At 45.0% G+C, this 12,464-nt stretch overlaps 1 protein-coding gene across 1 annotated transcript in view; it reads left to right on the top strand.

Annotated features, from left to right (window-relative positions):
* Positions 1 to 12,280, top strand: part of LOC139106141 (protein Fe65 homolog) — a 138,287-nt gene extending 126,007 nt beyond the window's left edge. The window contains exons 5-16 of the mRNA XM_070662704.1: positions 1,805 to 1,972; positions 4,325 to 4,551; positions 5,326 to 5,444; positions 5,561 to 5,673; positions 5,768 to 5,966; positions 6,113 to 6,240; positions 6,427 to 6,432; positions 6,534 to 6,784; positions 6,926 to 7,128; positions 7,209 to 7,385; positions 7,469 to 7,639; positions 7,863 to 12,280. Coding sequence (XP_070518805.1) covers positions 1,805 to 1,972; positions 4,325 to 4,551; positions 5,326 to 5,444; positions 5,561 to 5,673; positions 5,768 to 5,966; positions 6,113 to 6,240; positions 6,427 to 6,432; positions 6,534 to 6,784; positions 6,926 to 7,128; positions 7,209 to 7,385; positions 7,469 to 7,618 — 1,741 coding nt within the window. The 3' untranslated portion in view covers positions 7,619 to 7,639; positions 7,863 to 12,280. The remainder of the gene's footprint in view (positions 1 to 1,804; positions 1,973 to 4,324; positions 4,552 to 5,325; positions 5,445 to 5,560; positions 5,674 to 5,767; positions 5,967 to 6,112; positions 6,241 to 6,426; positions 6,433 to 6,533; positions 6,785 to 6,925; positions 7,129 to 7,208; positions 7,386 to 7,468; positions 7,640 to 7,862) is intronic.
* The last annotated feature ends 184 nt before the right edge of the window (positions 12,281 to 12,464 follow it).

Raw genomic sequence — 12,464 nt, forward strand, 5'->3', positions numbered from 1 at the left:
TTATAATACGTATTCGTAATTCAGCAGATCGGCGGCGCATGAATTCCGGGAGCGGGGGAGGGCGGAGCGCAGCGAAAAAATTTTCCCGCTCCGCTTTGGAATTTCGCCCGAGCACGTCCAACATGTCGTCGATTATTCCCCGTAACACGAAGTACAAAAGTAACCCACCCTCGAAACTTCCGCAGAATTCTCGGGGCGCTCTTCGTGTCGCTCCTAACTCACATATTTGCGCGAAATTACATCGTATCGCTTCGCGTATCGTCGTTTCTGCCGCGGCGCTTTTATAAATTCAATTACATTTCGCTCTTTTCTTTTAGGGAAGCTATGGAGAGCCCGCCCGAAGTTATGGTCTCCGCCCGATTTATTCATGCCTTTGAGCGGCTTTTTTTTTTTACTCGACGCGTTCGATATTTTCCCCGACGTTACGGCACGCGAAGAGAGAGGTTCGGAAATTTCTTTCCGAGCACGCGTGGCCGGTAATTTTCTTTCGCTACAAGCGTCGAGAAGTAGGTCCGCCAATTAGCGGCACGTACGGGAAATTATCGCGATTATCGTCGGGCGGTTAACAAAGTTGGGAGTGACCGGTGTGTGTCGATGCGTCCGCTCGATTCTCGGGGATTATGCAATAGGTTTGACGCAATAACGCGGCAGACGCTCGAACTGTCGTTAACGACGCGCTAAAGAGAATTGAGCCTGATCGCTGATAATACGGAAACGAGCCCTGCGCTTGCGGCCGATAATGTGACAGTAGGGTTAAGCGAAAAGGGGAGAAGCTATACGTGTCGCGCACTTGCGGGATAAAGTTTCAGATCCCCCAGGTGAACGGGAGATGCACTTCCCCATCCGATTGCATAATTTACAAAAATTAAACTTCGCTGCTTTATCATTAATACATAATTCTCTTGCGACAGTCACAAATTTATATCGAATATGAAACTCGATGGGGGGACTTTGGATTCGAGAGATATGAGAAACGAAGAGCTGAAGTGAATCAAGCCGCCGGAGCCAGGGAAAAGTTTTCGCGTTCGCGAAACTCGCGTACCCGGTTATAATCCCGCCGATTAAAAGCCCCAAAGTCGGAAGCTCGTATTCCTTGAGCGCGCGCGAAGGGAACGCGGCCCCTTTGGTGCTTCCTCTAACGCCCGAACGATACTCGAGAGAGGCAGCTGGCGTTAGTCAGCAAACCGCTCAACTAATCCCTTAATTACTTCGACATGGTTAGCGACCCTGTACTAACCGCGTCGGTGCCTGGCACTGTTCCCCGATCGTTAATTAAAATACCTCTTCCTTGCAGCCGCGCGCGATCTCCGTCCGCGAGGAGCGAGTGCGTGCGGCGAAAGTATATCCCGGTGTGCACGAACATAAAATATAAAGCTACACGGACGTTCTCTTTTAATAGCACTTTGCGCCGACTCTTCGCGGATATCGCCCTCGAATAACTTACAAGCGCGTCAAGATAACGTTTATAAATCCGCAAAAAAAAACCGCATGACGCACTCGCGGCAATAAAACCGATCATTAATTTTCTTTTGTATTATTATTTTTATCATCTTATCACGCCTAATTATTAGAAAATATATTAAAGTAATGTTGCGAGAACTGTAATAAACTCTGTATAGCAATTGAATAGCTATTGAAAACGCAGTTTAACCCTTAAACTCGATAAACGCCGAGTCCCTTGGCGAATAAAATCACTGTTTAAGGGTTAACGAGCGGAGCGATGCTCCGTCGCGACAGGCACCACCATTATCATCATTACGATTCATTCCCCTTGTAATGCGTTGCATGAACGATGCTGATTCAGGTACGGCTGCGAGGGTGTGGCGGAGTCCGCTCTCGTCGACGACACCCTCAACGGGAATCCCCGCTCGTCGTCCACGTCGTCGTCGAGCGCGATCCTGCCTCAGTCTCACGCCCTTCAGTCGGGATCCGCGGGATCGATCGACGCTGCGGACACTACCGGGTCGAGAAAGTACGTACACACCCTCGTGGTCTCGTGGCGCCATTTTCACCCCCTTGCAGAGACAATGATCCGCTTGCTACCGTCCCAATCGCTTTTCCTTTTGTAATGCCCAAGTTGTTGCTTCCCGCACGGAGAACTTTTTGCACTGAGAATTATTACGTCACGGTGGTAAGCGGGCCATCAAGGTATTGCAAGAATAAACGTGGCACGGCTAAGGTAATTCCTGGCATATTAAACTTGCAATTCCAAGATGGTCCCGCGACTTGTCGTTGACAGTGAGGGTGATTCTCAGCGCAAAATGTTTCCCGCGCGTTTATTATCGCTCGCTGCATCTCACAAACGGCGCTCTCGTTCGGAACGAAAAGCGCAAGCAATTCCAAGTAGATCACCGCCGTTAGTTTGTAGACGCATTCGCTTAACGCAACCGCGGATGCGAGTATAACGCGGAGGCATAAATCGCGAGCGCTCAACCGAGAAAGCCGCAACGTCCGCGTGGCACGACTTCGCTTGCTTTGATTGAGCTATAATGCTGCTGCATCGCATGCCGCACCGCGAACACCTTTTCTACCCCGTATCAGTAGGAACGTCGGAGTTTATCCTCGAGACGCGCCGCTCTTTTCCGCGACGTGCGTTACAACGACGCGCCCCACAATTTTCCGCCGCCGCGCGCAAATCCCTCTTGACTTCCGCGCGTTGATCCGGAGACGCGCGAAATAAAATCTCGCGCCCCGCTGTATAGAGCTTGCCTCGGACTCGCGGCATTACAAAGTAAAATGGACCTCGGCAAGGGTGAAAACGCCCTTTTTCGCACCTTGTTTCGAAAGATTTACGGCGGGGCCCCGGGTGAATGCGAATGAACAGTCGAGTCGCACGCGACGGGTAGACCGCAAATGCGAGCCGCCGGGCTCGCTGGAGCAGCATCTGTTCTCGATGTAACGATCACGCTTCCGCCCTGCCGCCAATACGTGATAGATGGACCGCGATGAACAAGCTCGGACTGATCAGGGACTGCTGGACCATCCCGCGACCACGTTATTGCGTAAAGCCGGATGTAGACGAGGCAAACGAGCGCGAGCAAACACGTGCTCGCCGCGGATTGAGTTCCAACCGTCGGTGCCTTATTACCGCGAGTCGCTGTTCATTCACGCTTGCCTGGCTGCTTAAGACTGTTTTTTTTTTCTCTCTCTCTTCTCCCGACTCGAAAACGGTCCGTTTGCGGGTAAGAGTTCACCTTTTCGTTTCTCCAACCGAGCGCACTTGACGGACACCTGTTACAATCCCTTCACCGCGATTTATCCGGTGGCTCTCCGGCCCTTCGCGCGGCGCGTAATTCCGCGCCGTTCCCGGACACGGCCGACGTAATTCCTCCTCGCGAAGGACGTTTTATTTTACAGCAGCCGTAAATAATCCGCTACCCGGCTCGCGTCGCGCACCCGGGGGCCTTCGATTAGCACGCGAGGACTTCTCGTCGCGACGCGATAACGACGGATCGATGGCGGTCTACGGCGCGGCCGATCAAACGATCTAACGAGCGGAAATCAATTTGCCGTTCCGTCGTGGCCGATGACGCGGCAAAGCGAGGACTCGGCCGAGCGATCCGGGCACCAGGACAACGACGCGATAAATCAAGCCGCTTATTTCGGCGATCGTGATTCGCCATGAAATGTCGTGGGCTGAGAATCCCCCGTGGTCACGCGAGCGGCGAGCTACAATCGTGCCCTCACGGGCGAGTCTCGCGTTATAACGCAACGAGAGGCAGAGGGAGAGGAAAAGAGAGAACCTGGATGGATAACGCCGTCGCGTGACCGCCGCGAGACGAATTTAAACAAATGGAACGCAGTTCGGATCGACAAAGAAAAGTTGTCGTGGAAGTTCGAACAACCGGATGCTAATGAGAACGTTTCTTTTGATCTTGCCGCGATCAATTCTGTAGCTTGCATTGTATATTGTATACTACTAGTTTCCTTGTCGAACCAAGGAGCTGTGACTCTACTTCTATTACAGCTCCGTTGAGTTTTATTAATTTTTATTAACGCCAGCCTTGATTTTTATTTTTACTTATTTATTACTAATTTTTTTTTTTTTTTTTTAATTATCATAAGTGCACGTGAGAAAATTCGTATATACCTTTACGAGGGTAAAAAATCACGAGTATGCCTGTTTGAAGACGTAACAAGACGCAAGGGCTCTCGAAAGAGCTCGCGAGACCTTTTCTTTGAAAATGTTTCTTGGACCCAGAGCTTAGACTTTCGTATTGCTTGCGTATTCAGTAGACGTCGCGGCGTGACTGTGCTCAGGCCCTTCGGGGTGAACCCAGACTGTCGTTTCTTAACCCCGGTTTTTCTTGACTTTGCCCTACAGTTATTGCGAGAAGCCCGACAACGAGACCGCAGAGATGGGCGGCGTGCCGCACGTGGAGGGTGGCCTGAACAGCGAGCTGTACGCGGTACCAGTGAAACGGCGACAGCCAAAAGACCAGAAGAACAATACGATTCTACAGAACAATACCCAGGAGAAGCCCGACGTGGACAGCACCGATTCGGAAGATAAGGACGAGAACTTGCCGCCTGGCTGGCAGAAGCACGAAGGTAGATACCAAAGCGAATCCGCACGAAGTAACTTAAAGCATCTCGTTCCCAATAATTGAGATAATTGCTTGCTGCAATCTTGCCATTATTATTTTTCTTTTTTTTTTTTCTTCTTCTTCTTCTCTTATTAATCGCACAATTGAGAACGTCGGCTACGCCGCAAATAGTCGTGAACGAAACATTCGAAACACTACTTCTTAAACTACTACTGATGCTAATATACACGACAAATCTACGAATTTTAATATTTTTTAATTATTACTATTATACAAAAAACTAAAATGAAAAAGATGTATAAAATAGCGATTATTTATTTAAAATATAATTTTAATATGCGACGATTATTCTTCTTTTTTAATATTTAATAATATAATTATTTATTGCTAGCAAAGATTTTTATTAGAAATTATTATCTATTACTTTTAGGATAATAAAATCAGTAAAAATAAATAGAAAAAATTATTTTTTTAATATAAATAGGAAATAATATTTACCCAAACGATGCCCCGTCGATGTATGATGTCCATTTTAAACCCGCTCCTCCTCTCAGAATTCAGATCCTTCTTTCACAAGTCACTCGCGGATTATTAATTAAAACTATACGCGCGACCTCGGCGGCACTCCCGTTTTTAAATATCCTAAATAAATTTCGGTTGCCCGATTACTTTGTGCGGTTTCGCGATTGTGATTAAATGGATAATCGATAATTGCTTAACTGTTGCAACTATTGTATTAGTTCTCGAATTGTGTTGACGACTGGATTAAATATTTCAGATGAGAATGGACCTTATTATTGGCACGTAAAAAGCGGAAACATACAGAGAGAACCGCCGGAGGCCCCTTTGCATTCGAAAACGGAGGCGCGTCGAAGCCTCGTCAAAGATAACGATAGCGTAAGTACAATAATCGAGAGAATCTTCAAATTACGTATACTGTTATAATTAAATTGTTAATAAAACTCAATGTTAAAATTATTATCACGTTTTTATTTGTAATGTTAATGTTATAGATAAACAATTTTCACACTTTGAGTGGTATGGTGAACACGGTAACGCGCAGCAACACCAGTTCGGCTCTGGACCAGGAATTGGAAAACAAGAGAAAGGTGGAATTAGCGCTCAAGTAAGTACACACCTTCAATTTAACGATATTACTCTGTAAAGAATTTTAAATTCACTTACATTTTTTTTTTAATTTTTTCTTTTTTTTTTTTTAGACGAAGAAGCTATCCTGCCAGAGCGGATTCCGAGGGCAGGGACAAGCCGATTAGATTCGCGGTGCGATCCCTGGGCTGGACGGAGATCGCGGAAGAGGATCTGACACCCGAGAGAAGCAGCAAAGCTGTCAACAAGTGCATCGTGGACCTATCACTCGGCAGAAACGATCTTCTGGACGTCGTTGGGCGATGGGGTGACGTAAGTTTCTTTAGAAATTAAGTAGGTTAAATGTGCATTATTAATCGTAGATTTAAAAATGTAAAAGCAATAGCTGGAAAAGTACATTTTAGATTTTACTACGCAATAAGCACGCGATGAGAAAGATATGTTACGAAATATTTTAGGGCAAGGATCTATTTATGGACTTGGACGAGGGCGCGCTAAAGCTGATCGATCCGGAGAATCTCACCGTACTTAACACACAACCTATTCATACAGTTAGAGTGTGGGGCGTGGGCAGAGATCATTGTCGGTGAGTGGTTTATTAATTTAAATTATTTAATGCTATTAAAACAAACTCTTTATCAAAATCCACAATTTGTAAAATTGTAAATTTGCTATCTGTATATAATAATTATTTAGACGTATATTATTCATTCAACTAAAATATTTCCATCGTTTTCATGAATGTCTTCTTTCCTTGGATTGAATCTCATAGCGAAAGGTAAAGTATACAACAATGTTATTTGAAATAAAATACAAAAATAAGATTAGAGCAAAAACTTTCGGTCAAAGTTCGATTCTTAAATGTGCATTACTTTTCAGGGACTTTGCTTACGTAGCAAGAGACCGATCGACCAGGAAACACATGTGCCATGTGTTTCGTTGCGACATACCAGCGCGCACGATCGCGAACACGCTTCGTGACATTTGCAAGAAGATAATGATCGAGCGTTCTCAGCATCAGAATCTCGCGAAACCGGTGGACATTAACGGCCGAACAAGTCTCGCCACGAGACCTACGAATCTGCCCACTGAACATCGGCGCTTCCACAGAAACGGCCAGGCACTAGTCAGTAAGTAGCTTAAAACTAATATTTTGTTTAACAAGCTGGCAAAAATCAATTTAAAATTTAAATTAAAAAAAATAATTACCTTGAAGTAATATATAAATTTAAAGAGAAGTTACATAATTCTCTTGTTATATTTTTGCACAGCACAATCTTTCCCAACACCGATGGAGGAACCGAAAAAGGTGTTGCGAGCGCAGTATCTCGGATCCATGCAGGTCACTCAGGCGACCGGCATGGAAGTGCTGAACGAGGCGATAGAACATATCGTAACGAACACGCCGATCAATCAATGGCGAAACGTTAACGTCGCCGTAGCTCCTAGCATGATCTCTATTCACACACCGAACGTGAGTAAATTTAAAGACATCGATATTTAGGTACCGAAAGTTCGTGAAAACATCATCAATTTACAACATAATATTTTCAGGACGACAAGCTCATCACCGAATGCCGAGTACGCTACTTGTCATTCCTCGGTATTGGACGCAATGTGAAGCAATGCGCTTTCATCATGCACACTGCACAGGACTTGTTTATCGCACACGTGTTCAACTGCGAGCCCAGCAGCGGAGCCCTCTGCAAAACGATTGAAGCCGCTTGCAAGGTAAAGATTTTCTCTCAAAGACCTCACAAATCCGCTTTAAATTGAGACATTAAATGAATGAGATGTTTCTATTTCTCTTTAAGCTGAGGTATCAGAAATGCTTGGACGCACATCCACAAGGTTTCAGAAACGCCAGCAGTCTTAATACTCCGAATGGCAGAGGCTTAGGTGCGACTTTGAAATCTTTGGTTGGATCTTTGACTGGTCGCAGGAACAAGCAGGGCGAGTCCTGAGACGAGGCTCTCTCGCTGCAGGTAAATTACTTTTCGATTATTCAATTATTCTTTTCAAAATTAAAAGAATTATGCCATTAATTAATCAATAATTTCTTTAGACTTGAAAATTTAATAAAAAATACATATTAAATTTTTCAACAATTGTATGCAAAAATAAATAAAATTATTAATGACGGAAAGATTCATCGAACGGTTCAATATTTTGGATTATAATTAGATCAGTCCTCCGACTGTCCGTTAGGAACTCTGGCCACTGCCTGCTGAGCGAGAGGTGATTCGACACAGGCATCTGCAATCGCCGTTGACGCTCAAGTACTTCGGCAGCTCGCCGCCCAGCGCGTCCCTCAAGTCGCTGCTCTCACCCTCCCTGGACACCAGGCGTATCCAGTTCGGCCGTTGGGAAAGCAACCCCTAGAGAAACGAGGGGAAGTAAGCCTGATGGGTCAAAAGGCGGCCACAGGGCGAATGGATATTCTCTTTACAATGTAAACGACTGAATTTCGCGAAAAATTGCGCAGAGTGCTATACCAGTACCACAGCTATAGTGGACTACGCTTACCTATGTCGATATGATGTTATGTATGTTTATGCAATGAATCCGATGAAGGAGGGAGAGAGTATTGCGAGCTTGTCGCGTTTCGTCAAGAGATAAAAATGTCACCGGGACGCGTAGATTCTGTCGCATCTTTAGAAGACAGCGTATACCAGCTTGAAAGCAGCATTTGTAAGAAATCAATAGAACGAAAGCGTACGGGAAGGTAGGGAGGCAAAGATGGGATAGAAGACAGCGAAAGAATCGGAAGAAATCGACGAGCAAAATTATCTGTATATATAAGATCATGATTATCGCGCTAAATTTAATTAATTCGCTTGCTTGAGCGGGAGAAGAAGTGGAGGAGGCCCTGCCGGTGGGATCTCGCGAGCGAATCAAGTTGTGTGCGTGCCAGGGAGTGAATGAGCTCTGCAATTAGTGTAGTAGTAAGCGTATATCCGCGAAGGCATTCGACGTGATTTGAGAGGAGCTATAGAGAGCTTGCATATATATAAATAATATATAAACACACATACACGTGCGTGTGTAATCTCGGGTATACAGATTAGGCAAGGTGAGAACGGCGACCGAATTGCATGTACACGCGTACACAAGTGCGGAGAAAACCTCCGCTCGCACACACGTAAATTAACACGAAGACATACATATACGTACGTACACACGGACCAGCACCGAGTATCTCGCGGACGTCGTCGCGTTCTCTTATTTCGGCGACGATACGCCAGTCGAGCGCGACGGATTCGAAGACACCCCGCAGATACACGCGCGCACGTTTACACGACGGCCGATAGGGAGTTTATTTTTTATGGCGAATTAATAGGAGCTTTAGGAGAGAGCTTTGCAGCACCTCGGAGATCACGAAGCCGATACGACAAATACTTATACCGCGACCGTCCTTTAGACTTCAACCTGAGGTGAGGGAGGGCAAGGGGGAGGAATGACACTCTTGTACTAGACAGGAGATCAGTGGTCCGCAACAATATCGAAGCTACGTGCGATCATAGTCGTTGTATACGCAATAACGTATTACGCAACACTCAGAAGAAGCGCGGTGATAAATGTTAAACCAGACAAAATGGTGATTAATAATTATCGTCAGTAATAACTACTATCTATGTAAGCGCGAACGCTAAACGATAATTGTTACCGCTAGGCGCATCGTAGCACGACAAATTACAGTCGAAAAAAAAAAAAATCGTATGCATATCAGGCCATCGCAATTTCTCCAATCGCTACCCCAGAGAATATAGAGAAGCACGTTCGTACCAGAAGATGTCGATTAACATGAGAAAACAGCACGTACGAAGACTTCCCACAGCACTTAGACATACGTCCCACGCACGTAGGAACATGTACAAGCTATGGGGCCGCACTTCGCACTAGCGTTCGCTGCTATCTGGTAGAATTTAGATAGCTGAGAGCGTAGCTTCGGGCACGTTTCGGTGATAACACCTGTAGACCCGATCGCGTCGCACCGCGAATTCATGATACGTATAACATTTATATGCGTGCATACTGATGACGATTGATGCACGAAGAAGACTCACCGCTCCCCAATACACGCTTAATTTGCAATCAACTCTCCCTTGGTTTCAGTCGATTTTAATTTTATACGCTGATCATTAAAAAAAAAAAAAAAAAAGACAGGTAGTTTGATACCTACTTTAAAGATTAATCGTCTGTTAAATCTTATCTCTCCAAAATAAATCCGAGTGGCACTTATCGATAGTTATATGTACCCTAAGAGAAGCGAGTGAGTTGTGAAACAGTGAGCCACTGAAATCGCATCCTCCCAGTTTTCTCGAGAGGCAGCCTCTCCCATTCGAAGAGCGTAGTCCTCGTTGTTTTGCGAGGACGGTCACGTCGTACGAGCCATCGTCGTTGCGAGAGATACAAAGTTGTGCGGGACCCAGAACGAAGATATTTCTATGTAGTGTTATAAAAGTAAGAGAAAAAAAAAACGCAGAAAAAAAATGGAAAGAAGAGAGACGAGATATAATAAAGCGTTGCAGGAGTGTGCGTGAGAGGATGAGTATGCATGAGTATATTGCTGATCGGGAGGGGCGATTACTATTATTATGTACATAGTTCATCGCGATATCTCTCTTTTATTCATCACCGTCGTCGCGAAGTCTTTTTTTTATTGGTTTCATGTCGCGAGAATTAATTAACGCGGCGATACTTACTTCGCTCCCGAACGAGCGAACTCAAATGCCGCGAACCTAATTTGACTTAACACCACATTGTACAGTAAACTTGGAAGAGAGATCGCGAGTCCGCAAAACGCGGGGTTGAAGGAGCTCGGCGACGGGGCTCGTTTCACGATATTCGGTCGCTTCTGAGCACCGCGAGTTCCAACTTCGACGCTGGAGATTTGCGGGAGCGCGATCTTCCATTCCGTCTCCTTCATCCGCTCATCTTTCGTTCTTTTCCTTGGTCTTTGGGAGGAGAACAGCCTCGAAAAATGCGCGAGAAGTATTTACAAATGATGTGGCTGTAAATATGATATATACGTGTGTAGAGAATAAAAAAAAAATAATTAAAAAAACCGAAGCTATGAAATTCAATGGACAGACACGTTCGCAGAAACGTCATAGCACCGCGCCCGATGCACAATCACTCGCATTCATATACAGACATACGTGCACACACGATTCCAAGTAGTCACGAACAACGTACACGTGGAAGAGAGAAGAGCTTACACTCACTCACACAAATTGCGCATAGCTTAACTGTCTCTTTATATAGGTGTTGACACGTTGTCACGGGGGAGAAAAGAATTACGAGCGATAAGGTGATCTTGAGCTTGGGGGAGAGGGTGGAGGGCGAGTTTTCAGGTGGTCAAAACACGACAGGAGCCACTTATAACTGACATAGAATAGCGAACCTTACTGTATTTACCGTGGCATGTAATACCCTTAACGAAAGAAGAAATGCGAATCTACTGATAGAAGAGTTTGCTCTGCACAAAAGAAACACGATTGCTTCATCGATAATTATAGTGTCTTTCTCTCTCTCTCTGTCTCTGTCTCTCTTTCTCTACCCTGAGAAGAGTACGTACCTCTCTCTATACCTTTACACTAATTGCTACATTGATTATTCGTTTCGACACGAGGGAAGCGCTTTGCATTCGAGACTCGCGGTCGAGTCGCCTCATTATTACGAATTGATTACGAATTAACTCACGATTATTCACGCTATCGCCGCTAAAAGCCTCATTGTTATTACATTGTTGTCATGATCACGTCATCGTCGCGTTACTATAGGAGACAAATTTAAAGAGCCGCCGTCGTCGTATATTGTCATACTATATATTATATATTGTTACCACACACCGGGACACCTTTGAGGAAGGGGAGGGAATCGTGCAAAAGAAATAGAAAAACAAAAAGTCGCCGATGTTTTATGTCTACGGAAAAAGTTTAGCCGCCGACTAGTGGTGGACCGAGGGTCCTCCCGTTGAATCATTTCGGCAGTCGGGGTTCCTATTAGGCAGCGTGTTGCCATTCCGTGTGCAGCCGCGCGGTTTACGCGTACTTAGCCGCGCGTTCTCCCCTGAACAGGTCCTCGTCTAAGGTGCCGCGAGAAGCACCTAATTAGGGAGAAGCATCCAAGTTCTGAGTACGTCCGCGTTCAGGCCGACTCGCCGGGACCGGGTAACGGCGGGTCGCAGCGTGTGCGAGCAGCGGGATTCTATCTGAGAAACACAGGCGCGCATACGTACATACAGAAATTTTATAAAGTGGAATCTCGCTGCGCTCAAAGTAAAATTTAAAAGAAACAAAAAAAAAAGAAAAAAAAGAAGTACTTAGGAAAGAAGAAGGAGAAACGGCGCGTTTCGTGTGCGAGAGGACGAACACTTTGTATGCACCCGCCCCCATTGTTCATGCCCATTTGTATTGCGTAGTTGGACCGATCGGTGATTACGGGTCGGTTACAAGATACTATTATAAATATATAAATATGTATGTGTATATATACACATATATGTATGCACGTACATATATATACATATATATATATATATATATATGAAAAGCAAGACAGAAATGAAACTACTGTAACTACACCTGCCTCTTGTGAATAAATGCCTATTTGTTTCTTTTCACGTGTCTCGCTTATTCCCAGCATATTAAAGAAATCATCGAAAAATTCAATTAAATTACTCTCTATTATATACTTAGTTAATTTACATTTCCACGTGTCAAGTTTGAATTAAATTAACGACGTCGAATAAGAATACCCTCAAGAATAATTACAAATGACACGAATTGATTCGACGATATGAAT

This window comes from Cardiocondyla obscurior, linkage group LG10, assembly GCF_019399895.1.
Source record: "Cardiocondyla obscurior isolate alpha-2009 linkage group LG10, Cobs3.1, whole genome shotgun sequence".
NCBI lineage: Eukaryota > Metazoa > Arthropoda > Insecta > Hymenoptera > Formicidae > Cardiocondyla > Cardiocondyla obscurior.